General features: G+C 45.4%; 1 protein-coding gene across 1 annotated transcript in view; it reads right to left on the reverse strand.

Annotated features, from left to right (window-relative positions):
* Positions 1-6,019: 6,019 nt before the first annotated feature.
* EXT1 (exostosin glycosyltransferase 1) overlaps positions 6,020-18,891 on the reverse strand; it is a 181,306-nt gene continuing 168,434 nt past the window's right edge. Inside the window, exons 6-11 of the mRNA XM_086465402.1 lie at positions 18,667-18,785; positions 17,853-17,948; positions 13,762-13,851; positions 9,902-10,062; positions 8,706-8,877; positions 6,020-6,205 (exon numbers count right to left, since the gene is read on the reverse strand). Of these exons, the coding sequence (XP_086321528.1) occupies positions 6,020-6,205; positions 8,706-8,877; positions 9,902-10,062; positions 13,762-13,851; positions 17,853-17,948; positions 18,667-18,785 (824 nt within the window). The remainder of the gene's footprint in view (positions 6,206-8,705; positions 8,878-9,901; positions 10,063-13,761; positions 13,852-17,852; positions 17,949-18,666; positions 18,786-18,891) is intronic.

Here is an 18,891-nt window from a genome sequence, read left to right on the forward strand (position 1 = left end):
AGTTAGGTTGGATGAACACGATCCCCTGCGACTGTGACAGGCTTCCGATAATCCCCTAACAATAAATATGGGTCGATAAATGAGCATATTCTCAGCTTGCAGGGATCAGCCTTCAAAGGCCTCCAGGCTGGTGGAGCGATCATTTTTGCATGCATACATTTACAGTGTCTCCTCCTAGTCACTGCTACCAACCAACGACTGTGTCACAACGCAGGGATACTGTCCTGCCACACATAAGTGACACAGACTGGATGCTTTCCTGCCCTCAGGTAAACACCTGACAATGTTGCTGGACTAGTTACCACTGTGTGTTGACGCTACACTGTCTATCTTATCCACGTGACAGACACCCAAGATACACATATAGCCATTGCTCAGTTCAAGCTGAGGAGAAAGCAGATGAAGAGCCCCTCATTTAACTACCCTGAACTTGAGACACGTGGCAATCATGGTCCCAAATCTGCATTCTCAAGAGCACAAGCAAGATTTGTTATTCTACCTTAAAAATAAAACCACACTGCAACAGAAATGTACGTCCTTTATTAACAACTTTTCAAAATAAATCTGAAGAAAAAAAGTCTTTGGTGACACTATCTATAAAAACAATCTATCTTAGATGGTAAACCTATGATGTCATACAGGTTAATGAAGTAAACCAAATTATATGGCTTTTTAATTTCTCATTCTCTCTTTTTCTCTCACTCACACACTTGCTTTAGGTTTAATTGCACCATGTTGTCAATAGTCAAACAAAGAGGGAGAAACACTTTAAAAAAGATGTGGCAGCACTATGAAAACATTGGTAATGCAATAGAAAATTTTTCTCAAAAATGTACATTTTATACAAAATAAGACTGTATTTTTTTGTTTGCTTTTTTGCTTTACATTTTCCCGCCTAAGAATTCCCATTTCAGGTTTCCATTCCCATCATCCAAACACTATACATATTTTCTCTCAAAATAAATATACAGGATTATGTACAAGGTCACAAGGCCTATTGGATCATCACTAATCCACTGTGAAATAGTCACTAAAAACATCATGAAAGAGTGGGAGGGAGCATCCCAAAGTGTCTGATGAGTCCACAACCCCCTCTAACTTAACTCCCCCCTAATTTAACACCAACTTAAAAAACGTGTGTGAAGACGGTTAAAACAGTGGTATAAAGGCCAGCTTGACTTAGTTTTAAACAAGGGTGAGATGTAAAAAATTTTGGAAGATGTGGGTTTATTTCCAGCAGACACCAGCTAAGACTTTGCGGGGGGCAGCTCCTTCTTGGAAGACTCCAGACCCACCCCTGTGAAATCCCGCTAAAGCCCAGGGAAACGGCTCCATCAGGCTGACGCCCTTGAAGGCCACATTTCTGTGACAGACAGCAGAGCCAGCCTGGAAAAAAACAGAGTAGACCACCAGACCAGCCCTTGCTGTAAGAGGATGTTCACCTGGAGGAATTAATAAAATTGTCAACCACTAGAGATGTTATGACAAATACTGAGCAGTCTTTTAGTTTCAATATGGGGGAGTGGGAAAGAGGAGGACACAGCATTTTACACTGGGAATGTAAAGATTTTAAAAAAATCCTACTCTACGTCTAGCTTTTTCTTTCATTGCTTCAGTGTCAAATGATGACTTTCATTCTCCAAATGACATCTTTTGGTAAATGAGCTATTTTAAAAGGCGCTCATTGGTGAAAGATTAATTTCTTTGTCAAAGTTGGCTCCAAAAAAGAAACTGCAATCTGAAATTGATCAAATCCATGGTGTTTTCCGATGGAAAAGATCAAAGCACTCGATAGCCATGCATTAGCACACCAGTGTGTTCACTATGAAATTGTTACAAAGCTTAAACATTCATATCTATAAAAAGTTATGGTAATAATTAAGAGTTTTTCACAAAATAGAAAGAGGGCAAATAAAATCTTGTACAGGCCCAGGGGACTGCAAGGAGAGCCAGGCACTTTCTATCTTGGAAGTTTGCCCCTATTTTTGTGTTGTATTTTTCTCATTATGAAACCCCCCTCCAGCAATAGATCTCATTCAAATTATAACGGGGAAGGGTTTCTTTCTTGCTGCGGTTTGTTGTTGTTTTTTTTTTTTTTTTCCCTTTAATAAGTTCAGTTAAAAATTCATCAGTTCTCCCAAACTCTAATCCCTACTTTTATTCTGTTTTAATGGCATGGATCTGTTCACATTCACCCATCCATCTCACCCCTGATTAAATTAAGGTCAGTAACCTTTACGAAAGGCCACATGCGTAACACTCAGTCAAGTCATCAGGCATTCAAGTACCTGTAAAGTAAAGGCTAACATAGCCTGCTGTTAATGAAAAATAAAAAAAAAACCCAAACCTAAAACCTACAAAGGGAGCAACAAGGAGTGAACCTTGTTTCAGCACCATCTGAATTAAGGGCAGGAGTAAAAAAAAAAAAGAATAAAGAACATTAACTTGCACATAGGACATGACAAAAGGGTGATTTCATTTGCTAAGGAAACAACACAGCTTCATCCAACACAGATACACCCGGGAGGCTCGGAAGCACTCCTACTGTCCTTAGGAGTGTTGGCTGATAATGTCCGCACTGAGCAACATACACCGAGTTTCTAAGCTGGATCTGTGTCCAGCTTTTCCCCTGGGTCCCCAGGCCGTGGACACGGAGACTGATGGCCATTCTCAAGACTGGCCGTGGGGCACATTCTTTCCTGGAGAGACGGCTATGCCTGGGTAACGTGCTGCAAAAAGAAATGCTCCTACCTATCCACATCCCTTCCGCAGCTAAGCCTTTCATTGTTACTTGTTTAATTAGCTATCTGTAAACAGAAAGCGCCTCGAATCACATTGAGAGCGAGCTTTAGCACAGGCTCTTTCAGCCACCCCAAAAAGTGACGATAACAGAATGTCAAACAGCTAACAAGCTTGGCCTGACTTGCCGCACTCCAAAAATGGTTAGCTACTCCCTTTTTTACTAAAAACCCAACCCACGTGCCCCAAAATGGAATTAACTAAAACCCAAGAACTGTAATTCTTGTTTTTGCAGGGTCCCTTTCTTCCCTTTCCCTCTCCCTGGCCTCTCTTGCTGCTACAGACCATTAACTGCTTCCCAGAGCTGCAGATGCTCCTATGACACATCCGTACACCCTCCTGCAAACAGGGATACAAGCAAAGCGTGAAACCTGCCAGCCAGCCTCATCCAGTGTTTGACACGTTCTCCAAAAACTGAGTCTAAGGAGAAGGTCTGTTCCAGTCCCTGAAAGAGCTGCCTGATCTCCAAGAGGAAAAAGCGGCATGGGAGCTGCTGAGCCGTTCACTCTGGAAAATCAAACCACTGGACTTCACCTTTCCAGCAAGCACAGACCTGAGAGCACAGGGAGACGAGGTTCAGGTTTTTATGGGATGTGGGGAGATGAATTAGCAGCTCACCCTACAAAGACAGGAGCACATCCTGCTCCCCTTCCCTCCCTGGCCCTGCCTACCTACTCTTGCCTCTTTATACATCTCTCCACATGTCAATTTAACTCCCTAAAGTTAAAAAAAATCCAATAAATCACCAGACAGTTTTCTGCAAATTTAGAGAGTTGAATGGGCTTACAGAAGCATCCGGTGGGCACCAGCATGGCAGAAGGTGTCAGGTGAGACTGCATGGCCAGGGGCTGGGAAAGCACCGAGAACAGGGGGAAAAGAGTCACCTCTTCCTTTCAGCAGCACAAGTCACTAGCTGCAGTCTGACACATGCTTTGGCAGATTCCTTTAAAGATTTGATTCAGATTTACCATGGCATGTGGTGACAGAACAAGGGGTAATGGTTTCAAACTGAAAGAGGGTAGGTTTAGATTAGATGTAAGGAAGACACTTCACTGTGAGGGTGGTGAGACACTGGCACAGGTTGCCCAGAGAAGCTGTGGCTGCCCCCTCCCTGGCAGCGTTCAAGGCCAGGTTGGACGGGGCTTGGAGCAACCTGGTCTAGTGGAAGGTGTCCCTGCCCATGGCAGGGGGGTTGGAACTAGACAATCTTTAAGGTCCCTTCCAACCCAAACCATTCTTGATTCTATGATGATTCTATGATTCTAACACAAAATGTCAGGAACCTGATGTTCCTGCCCTAACTCACTGTGCTCTGTCCAAATATTGCAATACATACGCAAAGCAAAGCATTCTTTGCGAGTCTTCACATGTCAGGTTGCATACAAACATTTAGCAATATGTACTTTGCACTTTTAAAGCAACTTTCCATTTAGGGATTCTGATCTTACCAGAAAGAGAAATTTTTTAGGCTTCACAGCATTCCCTCTGCAACCAGTAACTACTACTTTTGTAAATAAGGAAACCGAGGTATACCTCGGTTATGGGAGTTGCTTAAAGCTGCGTAATAAATTGGTGCCTGAGCCCGAATGAAACTGGTGATACTTCTGGTCCACCCTTCCTAGCACTCCAGCTGCTCTTCAGCCCTGCTATTGGACCGCCAGTTCACAAAGGAATGAGGTAAGAAAGGCTTGCTGGTCTTCTGGGCATTGGCACTAAACCCCCTTGTCATGACTTTAACAGAGCTCCTGAGGGTGGCGATTGTTACAGAGCACCCCAAACGCACCGCATCAAAATGTGAGACTTCAAAACATTTTTAAAGTGCTTATTTTCTTAGCAAATTGGAATGGTATCTTCCTGACCCAAATCAGTGCTTTTTTTTTTCATTCTTCAATGTAAAGAAATACATAAATAGGCAAAGCATTACAGGGAAACAACTGGAATATTTCAATTTAAAAATACTTCCATTTGAAATGCTAAAACCATTTTGGAGCATGAGTAACGCCAGTATTTCAGGGGCAACTTTTTTTGTCAGAATTACCCTGCCCCAAGTATGCCTGGGGACACCTGCTGCCAACCAGTACCCTGTGTCTGACCATACACTTTACCTCAGATGACAGACCTCCGGAAGGGAATTTCTCCACCTATTTGCACTTCCACAAAAAACCAAAAACCAACCAACCAACCAAAAAAACACCCAAACAAAAAAAAAGAGAAGCATATGCTTTGATTTCAAATAAATCGGTTTGTTACAGGCCAAATTCCTGTGTTGCAAGCTTTCACCAACAACACCCCTTTTGCCCTCAGAACAAAGCTATTTCTAGAACTTCAGCTGCCACTGCCAAGCAGCACCACTGCCCCCGGGCAGCAGGGACTCACGCAGGCTCTGTGTGTCCCGCGTGGCCACCGTGCTGGCCGCCCCCGCGGTGCTCACCCATGGGCAGGGCCGTTTGGGATGCGCCTCTCCTACCAGCACACACAGCCGCCACGGCACCCCTGCTGTGCATGAAGCCCTCCCTGGGCTCCACGTCACCGGTTTGCTCCTCGGCAGTAATGCTCCTCTCTCCCTTCAAGGCAAGGCTGACTGCCTTTACAAACGGGGTCCCCAACCAGAAGAATCTACACTCTCGTCTGGCTCCTTGGGGGTTCTCCAGTTTTTCATCTGTCCAAAGGAGTTTTGCCATAGTGGCTGCTACTGGCTCGGGGAAAACTGGAAAAAAAAAAAAAAGTCAGCAGTAAATGAGAAACGTCAATATGTCGGTTCTGTCCTGCTTGTGCTCAGTTTGTTTCTGAACCTGCTGCATTTTCTCCCCATGAGATTCAAGCGTTTAACTTTGCAGGGGAAAATGAATGAAAATTGCATTGACAATCAAATGCATGAAAGAAAGAAACGGCAGCTTTGAAATATTCACAACCAACACAATTTTGATTAAAGAAAGAACTCTGTTTTTAATAGGGTTTTTTTTTTGATCATTAAAAAAGTTTAAACCTGCATAGCAATCATTTCAAAAATAATTATTTAATGTTCCATAATGAAACTGTACACGACCTAGTCTTGAGCGACAGAAGCCTGCCGGGCGGCTCGGCGCAGTCCAGAGCAGCGCACCCCCGGTGCCGGGACACCGCTCGCCGGGGCCGGCGCTCGCTGTCGGCGGCACAGTCTGGCTCCACGCGCCGGCGGCCGCGCGGGGCGGGGGCGCCTCGGCCCCCTCAGCAGCGCTCCTCAGAGTCGTTCAATGTCTCGGTACTTCTTCCTCAGGATGGAGACCTGGTCTTTAAAGAGGACAGGGTCGAGCCTCATCTGAGAGTGGATCAGCGGCATATAGCCAAACCAGCTGGCGAAAGTGTTCATGCAGCTCTGCCGCTGGGCGAAGTGGTCGGGGTCGGCCCAGCGCGAGGCCCGGGACGTCTGCGTGGAGAGGAGAGCAGAAATCAGACATCGGCCACGACACAACGACATGGCGGGCGCGAGAGCGCGCAGCTCCGAGGTAGCTGAAACCCGCTTGGTGAGGGGTTTCAAACCAGGGGAAGGGCGTCCTGCCCGCAGCGGGAGCCGGCGACGGCGAGCCGGCCACCCCCGACTTTCAAACAGCGCTGAGGGCAGTGCAGCCTGGTGACCCGGGTTCAACCATGAGCCAGCCTGACCTGGAGCATGACACCCGGGAGCAGGCCTCCTAAAGCCTGCCTCCACACTGCTGCACCCCATCCCTCGCTCTCCTTTTTTCCAAACCCTCAAGCTATTTCAGAGATAGAACAAGTCCTTAAAAACCACCAGGCGAGACAAGAAGGCCGCCGCTTTCCACTAGAGGTGCACATCCAAGCACAGGCCAGCTGCTGCCCACGGCCTTCAGCCATAGGAGGAAAACACACTGCAGTTATGGTTTCTCAGATCACAAACGCACTTTTGCAGTCCAGATTAGTAGAAATTTATACACGAGTAATTTCAAGCAGCTTGTAACTGATCTTGGCAGAAGTCCTTACGTGCTTGGCATTACTCATGCGCGTAGACATCCTGCAGGGAAAAGCAGGGTGCTTCCAGGAATCCTACAGGCCGAGGCCAGTGCATCAGACAGCACTGTCTTACGGATGGAGAACAGTAACTGCAGTTCCACATTACACCACGTTAAACTCTGACCTGAGGAAAAGACCATGGCCTTTGCATGCATACATGCAAAATACTGTGGCCTGATTTTCCAAAGTTCAGTGCAGCTGTAATTCCTATGAAAGTCCATTGAAACTCAGCACCTCTGGAAAAGTAAGGCCCTAACAGCTTTGAAGCAGTTATTATTCTCTATCTGTATCTAAACTACATGTATAAACATAATAAACTATTATTTAAGATAAAGTATGAATGCTGAGAACCTAAGCGTTGTTTTGTGCCACTTCTCATGCATCTCTCCATAGCACTCAGGTTTCCATTATACATTAAAACCGAATACAAATTCATAAGCTCAAAGCATGTTAATTAAAACATGAAGAAACTGATAAAGTCAGGAACTTGCCAAATGAATATGGTATCAGCCTTGATCTTTGTGCAAGGCCTGACCAGTTTAGCTTAAGTGGTAGGTTATAATGTGCATTGATTACAGACTCTTGATTATACTGAGCCACTAAAGAGCAAGCAAAAGCTTGTTGCTAGAGGATTACAGCAGACATTCTGGCCATCAACAATGAATTTCCATACGACTATTAATCTCTGTCACAACACTGAGCTTATGTTAATTTTTTATTTGTCTTTCAAGGAATTATGAACATGGTCCATTACATTTCCCAAAGCTGCAGGAACAACTTGTCTTTAGGAGAGAGTTATAGTTCATGGCTGACTCAAGTCACCCGCACTATAAGAAGAAAAATGAATGTTCAGACTTTGCCAAACAGCCAAAGCACAGCCCTGTGGAGAGGTGAAGCTCAAACTGGAAGTAACAACTACTTTCTGGATGGCATCTTCTTCTTCATAAAAGGTCTCCTGGGCGCCCAGATGAATCAGAATTGCTGAATTACTACTACAGCACAGAGGCATACAGATAAGGGAGCCTACAAACTGGCACAGCCACTCCCCAGTCAAAGATCCAAGTGATGCTAATAGAAGAAAATGTGAGGGGGAAATAGAGGGCTCCTTCTTTCTCGTGCCCCCTAGTAATCTTGGTACTGTTTGTAGTGCAGATTACAGACACCATGGCAGCACAGATGGGAGGTTGTTTAGGACTTGCAGGTCTTGAAGGACTTGCTATTCCTCCCATCATTCACTCACACAGGGCAGGAGGAAAAGTGCCCCGAGGTTATCGTGTATCCCTGTTACTAGAAGGTATATCCATTCCATATTATCCAGTAGCTGGAAGAGGTTCTAAAGCAAGCATTTCACGGCTGCTAGGGAGTGATGGTGTCACCATGGGACAAAATGTTCCTCGTGGGAAAAAACACTTGAATATCACAAATTACCTCTGTTGTGGCAGTCTGGTATCAGTGTTTGAATCACATTATACACTTTAAAATAGCACAGGGACAGCCTGGTACATTATATTAATTAATAATATCTAAAAATAGAAAACCTTTCTGGAATTTACTTCTGCTTTTAGCATTCCATGACTAGGTCTTAGGTCTAGAATATTTAACTAGAAAACTGGAGTTTACCTGTAATTCGGTCACCAGAATCATCAGTTCTATGAGTCTGGGATCACCATGAACAACATGGTATGAGAAAGCTATGAAGAGAAGCTGTCATCCACAGTAGGTGTTTGACATTTCTCCTTTTCTTTCATTATAATAAGCATATCTAAAGTCTATTTACAGTTCTGCTAACTAAAAACTGAAAAAAAATAGAATTGTACCATTCCGTAAGCCTAACCTGGAAGTCAAACTATTACATTATCAATGCATCCCGACTGTAAAAACATGCTGTGGATACATACCTGTCCCATCATGGTCTCCTTATACTGTTTTTTCTGTGTTACTTTGATTGGAGGCAATTTTGTCACGGCTGACACCAAAAAATTCATTAGAATGTCCTCACAATTGGCCAGTTGGTCCACCATATTCTTTAGGCTGGCAGGCAGGTAATGAGTGTACAGGTAGTGATAATATCTGGAAACCAACAGCAGTGTTATTAATACAAGTCACTGGGCTTTCAGGGATTACAAACTCCAGGAAATTTCTGTCTCAGTTGGGACACAAGTTCTGTACTCAACTTTGGATATACCACTTCCTTTCTTCGGTCTCATCCTCCAACAAGAAGGGAGAACAAATCAGTATCTCATCAAGAGAGTAAATAGTGCTAACGGAGAAACAAAACATACGCCTTTTTTGTAACTGGGTTGAAAGAAATAATGCAGACCTAAGCATCAAGATAATGGAGAAGTAGGAGAGCACCATATTGCTATAATGTGATAGACAACACTGATGAATTCATCCTCCACCTCTTCTTTCAAAACTGTTCAGTTGGAGAGAACCCTATTAAACTGGGCTACTGCTGTCCTCATTGTTGAAATTGTTCTCCTTTGGGCCTACATCATCCCCTATGGCCTGTCTTCTCCTTTGCAGGGATGCGGATTAGACACTCCGGAGTTTGCTGGCTTCGTCCTAAAATCTAGAGAGGTCTTTGGCCTGCTGAAGTCCTAACAGCAGGGGTTGTCTCCAACACGCTGCAACATGCTGATCCATGACGTGTCCACTGTACTACTTTTCTAGAGTAGCCAGAAGACTTTGCAGTCTGCAACTGTCAGCCAACACATACCCAGAGCTGATCTGGAAGTAACCTCCTTTCTGCTATGCTACAGGCCATTCAGCCGAGCAGCTTAATGAATTCGGGAACTCTTTGAAGTGTGTAATTCCTGATGTTAAAAAGAGCAGTCCGACTGCCTCAAAATACAAGCGACTTCAAAGAGACCCAACAAGCGCAATAATGATTACCAGATCCCCAGAGCTAAACCAAGAACTTAAATTATTACCCCATAAAAAGTAGACCCATTTATTATCTTTCCATCTTTTCCCCTCCCCGGAAGAATGTTCTTCACCCCCTGCCCCCCACTCCCCCCCCCCCCCCCCCCCCCCGCCCCTTTACTATTTTGTTTCATACAGAAGGAGGACAGCAGATGCTCTGGGTTCTTACTTGTGGTAAATAGCAGCTCCTGTCAATACCATGGAATAGTCATTAGTCCATTTGGAGGTATACCCCCACCTCTCCTTAGTGTTGTCCCAGAAGTGACTGCGAGCAGGGTACCCTACAATCCTCTCTGGAAAACTCTGCCAAACTGTAAAGGCAAAATCCACCTGCGGACAAAGGCACAGGCCAAATGAATACCGAAATTGTTTCACCAAATGTCAACAAAACAAAATACTACTTTGCCACTAATTCGTAATTCAAAATCTTGGAACTGTTGCAAAACATTAATTCTATGTATTCATCAGTAAATTAAACTGACTGCTTGACATTTTGCCCTATAATTATGTACATTTTAATGGTTCCTGTTAAAGGGAGTCTAGAGCGCCACAGCATTACATTAACATTTTCAAGCTTGCCCTTTACATATCGAACCTTTTCAAGTTACAAAAAGAATGGGTGTAGGTGCATGTATTTATACTTAGACGCAATATAGAACGGTAACAGCTATGTGGTGAACTGAACCTTTTGCACATGTTTGTGCATCTCACCTACCGTTTCAGTACTGTCAACACAAAGCTTGGAAAATCAGGAGTCAAACACCTTAAATTATAATGGTGGCTCAGTGAGATTAAAACAAGCAATCAATGCAGAGTCCTTTTCTATTTTCCATCCCTTTTGAGCCTTTGAGGACCATGCAGGTCATACTTTTAAGACTGTCTATATGACAAAGAGGGTTAAACGTACAGCTTAATAAAGAGGAAGATAAGAATCCCATGTAGTTAAATGGCTTTAGGAGCCTATACTGTAAGAAAAATGCTTGACACTGTATGAGACACAAGAAGATGTCAAATGCTGTCACCAGTGTCTTTTTTATTGTATCGTCTTGCTGTAACTATTTTAAGAACTCAAATATCTAAGAACCGAAAAGGTGACAGGACGTTGCTACCCCAGGATCCCACTGAACAAATCCTGGTGACACTACGAAAGAGGTGATTGGGGTAGTTAGCAGAATGCTCTTCAGCACTAGATTTGAAAGGGAGTTTGGTAAAACTACACATGGAAAGATTTTCATCCCTATAAAGTTGATTGGCAGTCCCTCCATTTCAACCTAGATTTTGGAGCTCAAGCTAGATTGAAATTTTAAAAAAGAGTTAAAGACAATTCTAATTGTCCCAGTCAAACCCAAGAAGAAGAGAGCTTTGTTTCTGCACTGCACACCAAGTTCCCTCCAGCACCAGAAGGACCTAAAACTTTGTTCAAAAATGCTTGAAAAACCTTCCAAGAATCCAGCCAAAGTCAAGGGTGTAGAGGTTAGACAAAGAATAGCTGCTCTGAGAACAGCCACATTTTGTGTGATTACTGTCAGACTTCTCACATTTACAAGTGTTTTTATGAAACAGAAGAGTCGCACATGTACTGGAACACAAAGTTAGGGACTGGTTATTTTCTTTCAAGTTGTTTCAAGGAATCTGAGGCCAACTAGAAAGACAATGTGCACAAACCAGTTACCGTTGTGATAGTTCTGATCTCATCCAAATCAATACCACATGAAAGAACTAAAGGAGTTTTTCCTCTGTAAAGGCCTTTCCCATAAAACGTGACATCTGTTTTCTTTAGAGAGTCTGAGAATCTCAAACTTAAATAAATAATAAAGCAGGCTGCACTCAGTGCCCTCACTTCTGCTTTCAAGAATCTGTCCTTGTATCAGGGAACTGCACCAAAGCAACCACCCTAAGAGAAAACTCCTGTTATTTAAAAAACACAGACCTCACCCTATATAATTTCCAGCAGCATTACCACTCAGCTGATCAGTAGGAAAAGCCAACCAGGCTGCCAGTCTCTTTAACCTCCTATATCACTTCTGACCTGTGCTGATTTCTAATTACTTCCCACACAACCATCCCGCTGCCCGTGTGAAACAGCTCCTCTCACAAGGGCAATTACGGGCTGTTCTGTTGTGAAAGGAAAACCTTTACTATGCCGGAGCCGGACAGAGCGGAGGATGTGCCTAGTGACTGCTCCTCTCAACAGGAACGCGATCGTGTTTGACCATGTTTCTAAATTACCTTTTCTGGGCCCTGAAGCTTTGCCACAACGACCACCCATGAGCACCCAATAGCATCCCATTCAAGGGATGTTTCACACCACACGTCAACACGCTGCTCCTTCGCGTAAGTCATACGATGGGTGAAGCGAAGCAATAGAAAGGCCCCAGTTCTTCACAGAGAGCCACCAAAGAGAGCTGCTGACCCTGGCACCCTGGCAGAGACATGCTGAAGCTGCAAGGTGGGTGCTAGCAAGAGCTGGCCAGCTGGTTGTCTCTGCAGCACAGGGGCCATGGGGCTCATAGAGCCAATACCCACCATGCAAACATGCAACGTTGGCTGCAAGCTGCTCACAGGAGGGAAGAAGCCACAAGAAATGTGTATGTTGTCCCACATAACAACAAATATTTGCATTTCAGAATGTTTAGGGTAAAACACGGCCAAGCCGAATGAGAAACACTATTTATTTCATACGCATTCCAGAAGCCTGAATGACTCTAAAGTTCGGATGATGACTAAATACCAGTCAAAAAAAAACCAACAACCAAACCCCCAAATTCTCATGGAATCCACAGGCTGGATTGCTGTAAATACCTCCGGAGTACAATGAATTCAGTCCCTGAGAGGTCTTACCATGACCCCCGGGGCTGCTGAGACAGGAACCTTCATCCTGAGTAACAACCTGCTAAGGAACTCCAGCCCCAGGGTAAATGCCTTTTATTTGGTTCAGGGTTTTTGGCAGTGCAGGGCTTTGTACACAAATGCTTTGGCAGCAGCTTTATTCTTCCTCATCTAGCAGAAATTATCAAGGTGTAATCTTGGTATCAAGTAGGTTCAATGCCAACTGCTTCTTCCATCTGTGCAGCAGAAGAGGGCTACCGTGGCTCCTTCTAGAGCAGGCTAACCACAGCACAGCAAACCCATGCTGGGGAGAAGAGCGGTTGCAACCTCACCCATTTAGAACAAATTCAGTGACATCTTAGGGTATATAGCAGTGACTGGTGACTAATGTTAGGCATTTCTTCACTGACATATAAGCAGTGCTAGCATCAGTGAAAGATCCCCATCACTGACAAAAAAAGCATTTTTATAAAGGTGAAGTGGCGAAAACGGAATGGCCATGAACATCGGGAAAAAAAAGGGAGAACAAAAGAAAATCGAGCTTTTCAAGCTATTCCCTGGCCATCATTAATAATGTATTTCCCAAATATTGCACTCTATATAAACTGTCATCAGTTTCCCCTGTGGTTCTCAGGAAGAGGTTCCAGAAATCAATACTCATCCCAGTTGTAAAAATTGCTTTTCTACAGTATTTTTCTTTCCTTAGTGCTATCTTGCTCTTGGCACAAACACTCCAACACCTAAACTAGCAAAGACCTCCAATTTTATGGGGCGGCACAATGGTGAGAGCATTGCTTCGTGAAATCCTGCATTAGGGTGGCAACACTGTCTTTTGGAGCGACTGCTGTTCTTGCTTCTGACACCCCTTCCTTCCCCACCTACATCCTACTGATAACGTGGGGGGTAGAACACAGTATTAAAGCTGACTGATTTTGGCTGCCTACACCCGCCTGCAGCTATGTTACTAAAATAATAAAGAACGGAAGAACCATATGCTAATGATGAGCCAATTAACCAGGGCGAAAAGCTCCTCTGATGGCAGGCAGGTTGCTGAAACAAGTGCAGCACATTAAATCTGAGGAGCGTAGCAGGAAATCTTATAACACTTGCTCCTTGGCAAAGCCAAGAGAAAAGCCTATCTGTTGTGCTCCGGTTGAGCCGAGGAGCCAAGCAGAATCCCAAGAGGACAGAGACCCTTACCTCAGTGGTTGAAAGCACGGTGTCCTCATCCAGGCTTAGCACTGCATCTGTCACTATGTTGTCGTAGGGTAGGAAGCGACTGCTCATAACCTGTGGGTATCCAAGGCAAGAAGGGGAGAAAAAAATCACATGAAGGACTCATTTCCAAGGGAAATACTCCATTTTATTCCTCACTCTTATTTCATCTTGCCTGAGGCACGTTGCATATCTCTCTCTGATGGAAAGGACCCTTCAGCTCAAGAGTGAAAGACTGTCATTTTCGTCACCCCAGCAGTCAGCCTACACCTTCTACCTGAGGAGTAATTTCTGAACAGACCTCCCTCTTTGGAGCAGGCTGCTTTCCTTTTGTGACAAACTGCAACGGTCTGTACTGAGAATTAGTTGTACCTACGGCTTCTTCAGGGTGGATATTTTCCCTGGTAGCTAGTACTGTCCCTCTGCTCTCCTACGGGGTGTGAGGATCAAAAATAATGAACGCTGCGAAGGACTTTAGAGCATTTGTAAGGTTACACAGCTGGGAAGCCAAGCAGTCCAGGTTGTGTGCGAAGGACGTTATGCTACCAGGATGGTTCCCCTGTAAAGTGTCCCAGCTCCACCGCGGTGCATCGCTGTTGTATCCCCAGGGAGCTGCTGCCACGTGGTGCAATGCTCCCCATCAGAAACGGAGAATGGGCTAAAGAACTTGTGTATCAGCTGAGCTTCACCTGCATCAAGAATTATATTGGTGTGTTGGGTTTGTGTCTGGTGGGGTTTTGGTAGCAGAGGAGGGGCTACAGTGGTGACTCCTGCAAGGAGCTTCTAGAAGCTCCCTCAGCTCCAAGTCAGACCTGCCTCTGGCCAAGGCCAAGCCAGTCAGCACCTCTGCGGTAACATACTTAAGAGGGGAAGAAACCTGCTGGGCAAGTTGGGAGCAGAGGAGAGGAGGGGGATGGGAGAGAGCCAGCCCTGCGGACACCCCGGTCAGTGAGGCAGGAGAGGGGGAGCTGTGCCGGGGCGGAGGTTCCCCTGCGGCCCGCGGTGGGGTGGCGGCTGAGCCCCTGCAGCCCCTGGAGCCCAGCGGTGGCCCAGAGGTCGCCCTGCAGCCCGCGGAGGAGCCCAGGCCGGAGGAGCAGGGACCGGGCCCGGAGCAGCCGCGACTGCGGCCGCGCTGGAGCCGCCCGTGGGTGGGAGGGCGGCAGCCCCGGGAGGGACCCGCGCTGGGGGGTTCTGGGGAGCTGCGGCCCCGCGGGAAGGACTCGCGTTGGGGCCGTTCATGGAGGGCTGTCTGCCGGGAGAGGGACCCCGCGGTGGGGCAGGGGAGGGCTGCGAGGGCAGAGACACCTGGTGACAGATGGACTGTCACCCCCATTCCCTGCCCCCCTGCGCTGCTGAGGGGAGGAGGTAGAGAAATTGGGAGAAGAGCTGAACCCAGGAAGAAGGGAGGGGTGGGGGGAAGGTGTTTTTAAGATGTGGTTGTATTTCTCATTATGCTACTCTGATTTGATTGGCAAATTAATGTTGTTGTTCAAATGAGTGATGTTTTTTCCCCATGTCAAGTCTAGCTTTTGCCCATGACCATAACCGGTGAGTGAGCCCTCCCTGTCCTTGTCTTACCTTTTGTTATATTTTTTTCCTCCCCATCCCACTGGGGTGGTAGGAATGAGCAAGTGGCTGTGTGGTGTTTAGTTACTGGCTGGGCCTAAACCACGACAATTGGTATTGCAGCATTTTAAAAAGTCACATTCTTAAGCTACTCATGCAGAATAAGCTTTTAAAAACTATGTCAGGACAGTTCTCAAAGTAATAGGAAATAGACGGGATAGTGGGATCAAAAAGATAACAGCAAGAAACAAGAATCCATATGGTTTCTTTAGCAGACTAATTAGCACCTTTTGAGAACTGATGAACAGTAACAAGGACACAACACTATTTGTTTCCCTCATTTGCTAGGAAAAATAGCCTGGCTAGTTAATAGACTTCTTTTCCAATTTATTATGCCAAGAAAACACTAGAAAAATCAGGCCCAGTAAGAGGAAGTCACTGTATGGAAACAGGGACATGGACAAGTTTTACACATCCCCCATAATGGACGTGGTCAGTTCTGCATCCCCTGCAACCTGTTTGGAGGCAAGTCTTCAGAATCTATGCCTCGATTCAGAGAAAGCTCTGCCTCCATAACCAGGATGTTCATGGTGTCTGATCGGAGCACATCCCTTCATCGCTATGACGGCCTCAGTCTGGGGAGGTAGTAGCTGTGAGGAAGAGGTAATCAGGCAGGGGTTGATGGTTTTGCTTTGCTTACGCTAAGGCAAAGCAGAGCAAGTGGTCAGCAGAAGACCTGCGTTCTCACCCCAGCTCTTTTACAGACCATGTAAAATTGTCAAATAGTAAACCAGTCACAACTACCCATGTATTTGGTTTTGTAGCTAAAGCTTCCTTCTGTAAAAAATGGGTGTGATGATGTATCTTGGTTTCATGGTGAAGAGTGAAGGTTGGGTAAAGGCAGACCTCTGCGATCACCTGCACAGGGTAACTGTGCCTGCCAGTATGTTTCAGTTAAGTCTGAAGATGAAAAGCAGTTCTTTTGTGCAACCCTTGAATTGCACTGCTCTGGCTCCGCAAGCTTTGTCCAAACAAACAGCTTTTCTGTGCAAGGAGCTATTTGGCATACGTTAGGATATTAGAGGGAAGAGACTGTCCACTATAAACACACCTTTGTGTACTCAGGAGACTCATTTGTAATCTAAACAGTGCCTACGGCCAATTTCTACAAACACTGCAGAACTGGTCAGAGATTTTCTCCTCTACCTCACCTCTGCAAGTTTGCCAAAAAGAAAGAAAAAAACACAACCCCACAATGTTCAAAGGCTCAGAAATCACTACAGCCTTTCTTGGCCCTGTAGCAACTCTCCTGATACTGTTTACATGGCTAGCTAAGGCCAGAGCCATCAGCTGTCAACCTTGCAGAGCTCTCTCTTTCCCCTTGTTAAGGGGACTAGGGGAAAAGACCAAAGACAGGACTATAAATTCAAAATAGGATTGTACACCCAAAGCAACTAAAAGTTCCCTTTGCAAACACAGAGCTCAAGAGTGTTCTGGTTTGGCTGGGACAGAATCCCAGCCCAGCCATGCTGGGCAGGCTGTGGGCAGTCCTGAGTCAGCCAGGGCAGCTGACCTGAGTTAGCGACAGGGGTAGCCCATCCCATAGTGCCATGGTCATTATAAAGGGGGAAGGTTGGCTGAGAAGAAAGAGCTGCTGTGGGGTTCCTTCTGCTTTTCCTTGGGTTTTTCTCTGCTCCTAAGGACTGCTCTCCTGTCAGTTGTGATGACTGGATATTTATTTGGCTGAGTATAACTTTGTATACCTTTGTTGGTATTAGTGCTGTTTCATCAAATCTGTTTTCACTTTGACCCATGGGTCTGCTCTCCTTTTCCCGATTCCCCACTCCTGGCTGGTGAGTGTGGATTTTTTTTTTTAAAAAAAACCCCAAAACCTCTCTTTTCTCATTTGTGTGGTGTCTGTCTTGACTTTGTGGAAGTATAAACAAACAAGTGTGTGGCACAGCAAGAGATGACATGGTAGTTTTGTTTCTATGCAAGTGTTCCTTGTCCCTCCCTTTGTTTTTTGTGGTGGGATCCCATCACTAGCACCAGTACACTACCATGCCATGAAAGAAGGTACTTTTCAAAGGCAAGTTAACACCTTTCATTCTCATCTCTTCCACTGCTTTTGAGTCCACAGCTGACCCCCAAGTCTTGCATCTGACTGCTCAGACTCAATGAATCTAGCTGCATCCCTACTTTCATGCACCTGCAGAGAGACAGAAATCCCCAAAGACGGGGTCAGCACTACCTATTCTCGGGGCCACATTTCAAAATTGGGTCCCACCTGTGAATCTCAGATTCATGGCATGAATTGCCACACTGATGATTTCTGAGAGCACGGGCCTCATGCACAAATCCGTGACCAAGCAGCTACAAAGGGCCAAGGAAGAGAAAGGAGCTGTCACACCATTGGGAACTACAAAGCTTTCACCAAAGCAGCTGGAAAAATAAATTCTGGTCCCACTGAAGAATACAGGCATGCTTTTACCGTGCTTCTCTTCACCTACCTTGCTCTCTCCTTCAATGACTATGACAGGCACAGATGTGGCAGGCCAGCGGTGTTTGGCTGGGAGGGGTTTATCACAATTCCATAGAACAATAATCTGAAAGGGAATATTGGACCATGATCAGAGACCTCTGTGGCAATGCAGTCCAAACTGACTCAGATCTCCAGACAGAAATGTTAAATTAAAGTCAGGAATTTCAAAATCAACAACCATGATACAAATCTGTATAAAAATAACACTTCCTACAGTAATTTCACCCATCCTGACTATTTACAATATACGTCCTCTCAGACAAATACAGGCTGGACAGAACTCAGGAAGTGTCTGTCTCAGCCAGGTCATACGGATGTCACTGATTTACTTTGGCCCTCATTAAAGGCTAAGCCACTTGGGACACTCCGGTGCAAGAGGGTCCTCCTACTGAACTCCCCAGGGTTTCTTTTAGAGAAGCCAAAATCCTGGCACTGCTGAGACTAAGAGCCACAGTGGGAGGAAGGAAGATCACGTAGGGGCTCTGGAGGCACAGATATCCTTTTGCAGTTTGCAGCACACACAATCCTGATCTTTGAAGTCATTATTTCACCTGCCTCATGAAACAAAGGGGTTTGATTACTGTCTCTATTCCACTCCTACCATACTCAGAATTTTTGTTTCCCATGCATGCAGGTCACAGACAGTAGAAATCTCAGAGAAAAGAAACATCAGAATTGGAACGGGGCTGAAATAGACTAGGAAGATTTGAAGTCAGTAGGCTCTTCACTCCTGGGATAGTAGTTTTGTCTCCAGTGGCTGACAGTCAAAGAGGGCTGCTTACCTGTGCACAGTACTGGGACTTGGCTACAGCAACCAGGAGTTTCAGCACAGGCTGAGATTGGGAAACCAGGGGAGTTACTGCATGGATCACGGCAGTGAATGTGGAAAGAGGCTTCAGACCTGAAGTGAAGAGATATGCGTTCAGTAAAGACAAAATTGCCCCAGTTAGTACAGATTAAAGGACTATGGAGATGGAAAAATAATCTGCACTTAATGCAAACCTTGC

The sequence above is a fragment of the Leptosomus discolor genome, chromosome 5 (assembly GCF_034619465.1).
Source record: "Leptosomus discolor isolate bLepDis1 chromosome 5, bLepDis1.hap2, whole genome shotgun sequence".
NCBI lineage: Eukaryota > Metazoa > Chordata > Aves > Leptosomiformes > Leptosomidae > Leptosomus > Leptosomus discolor.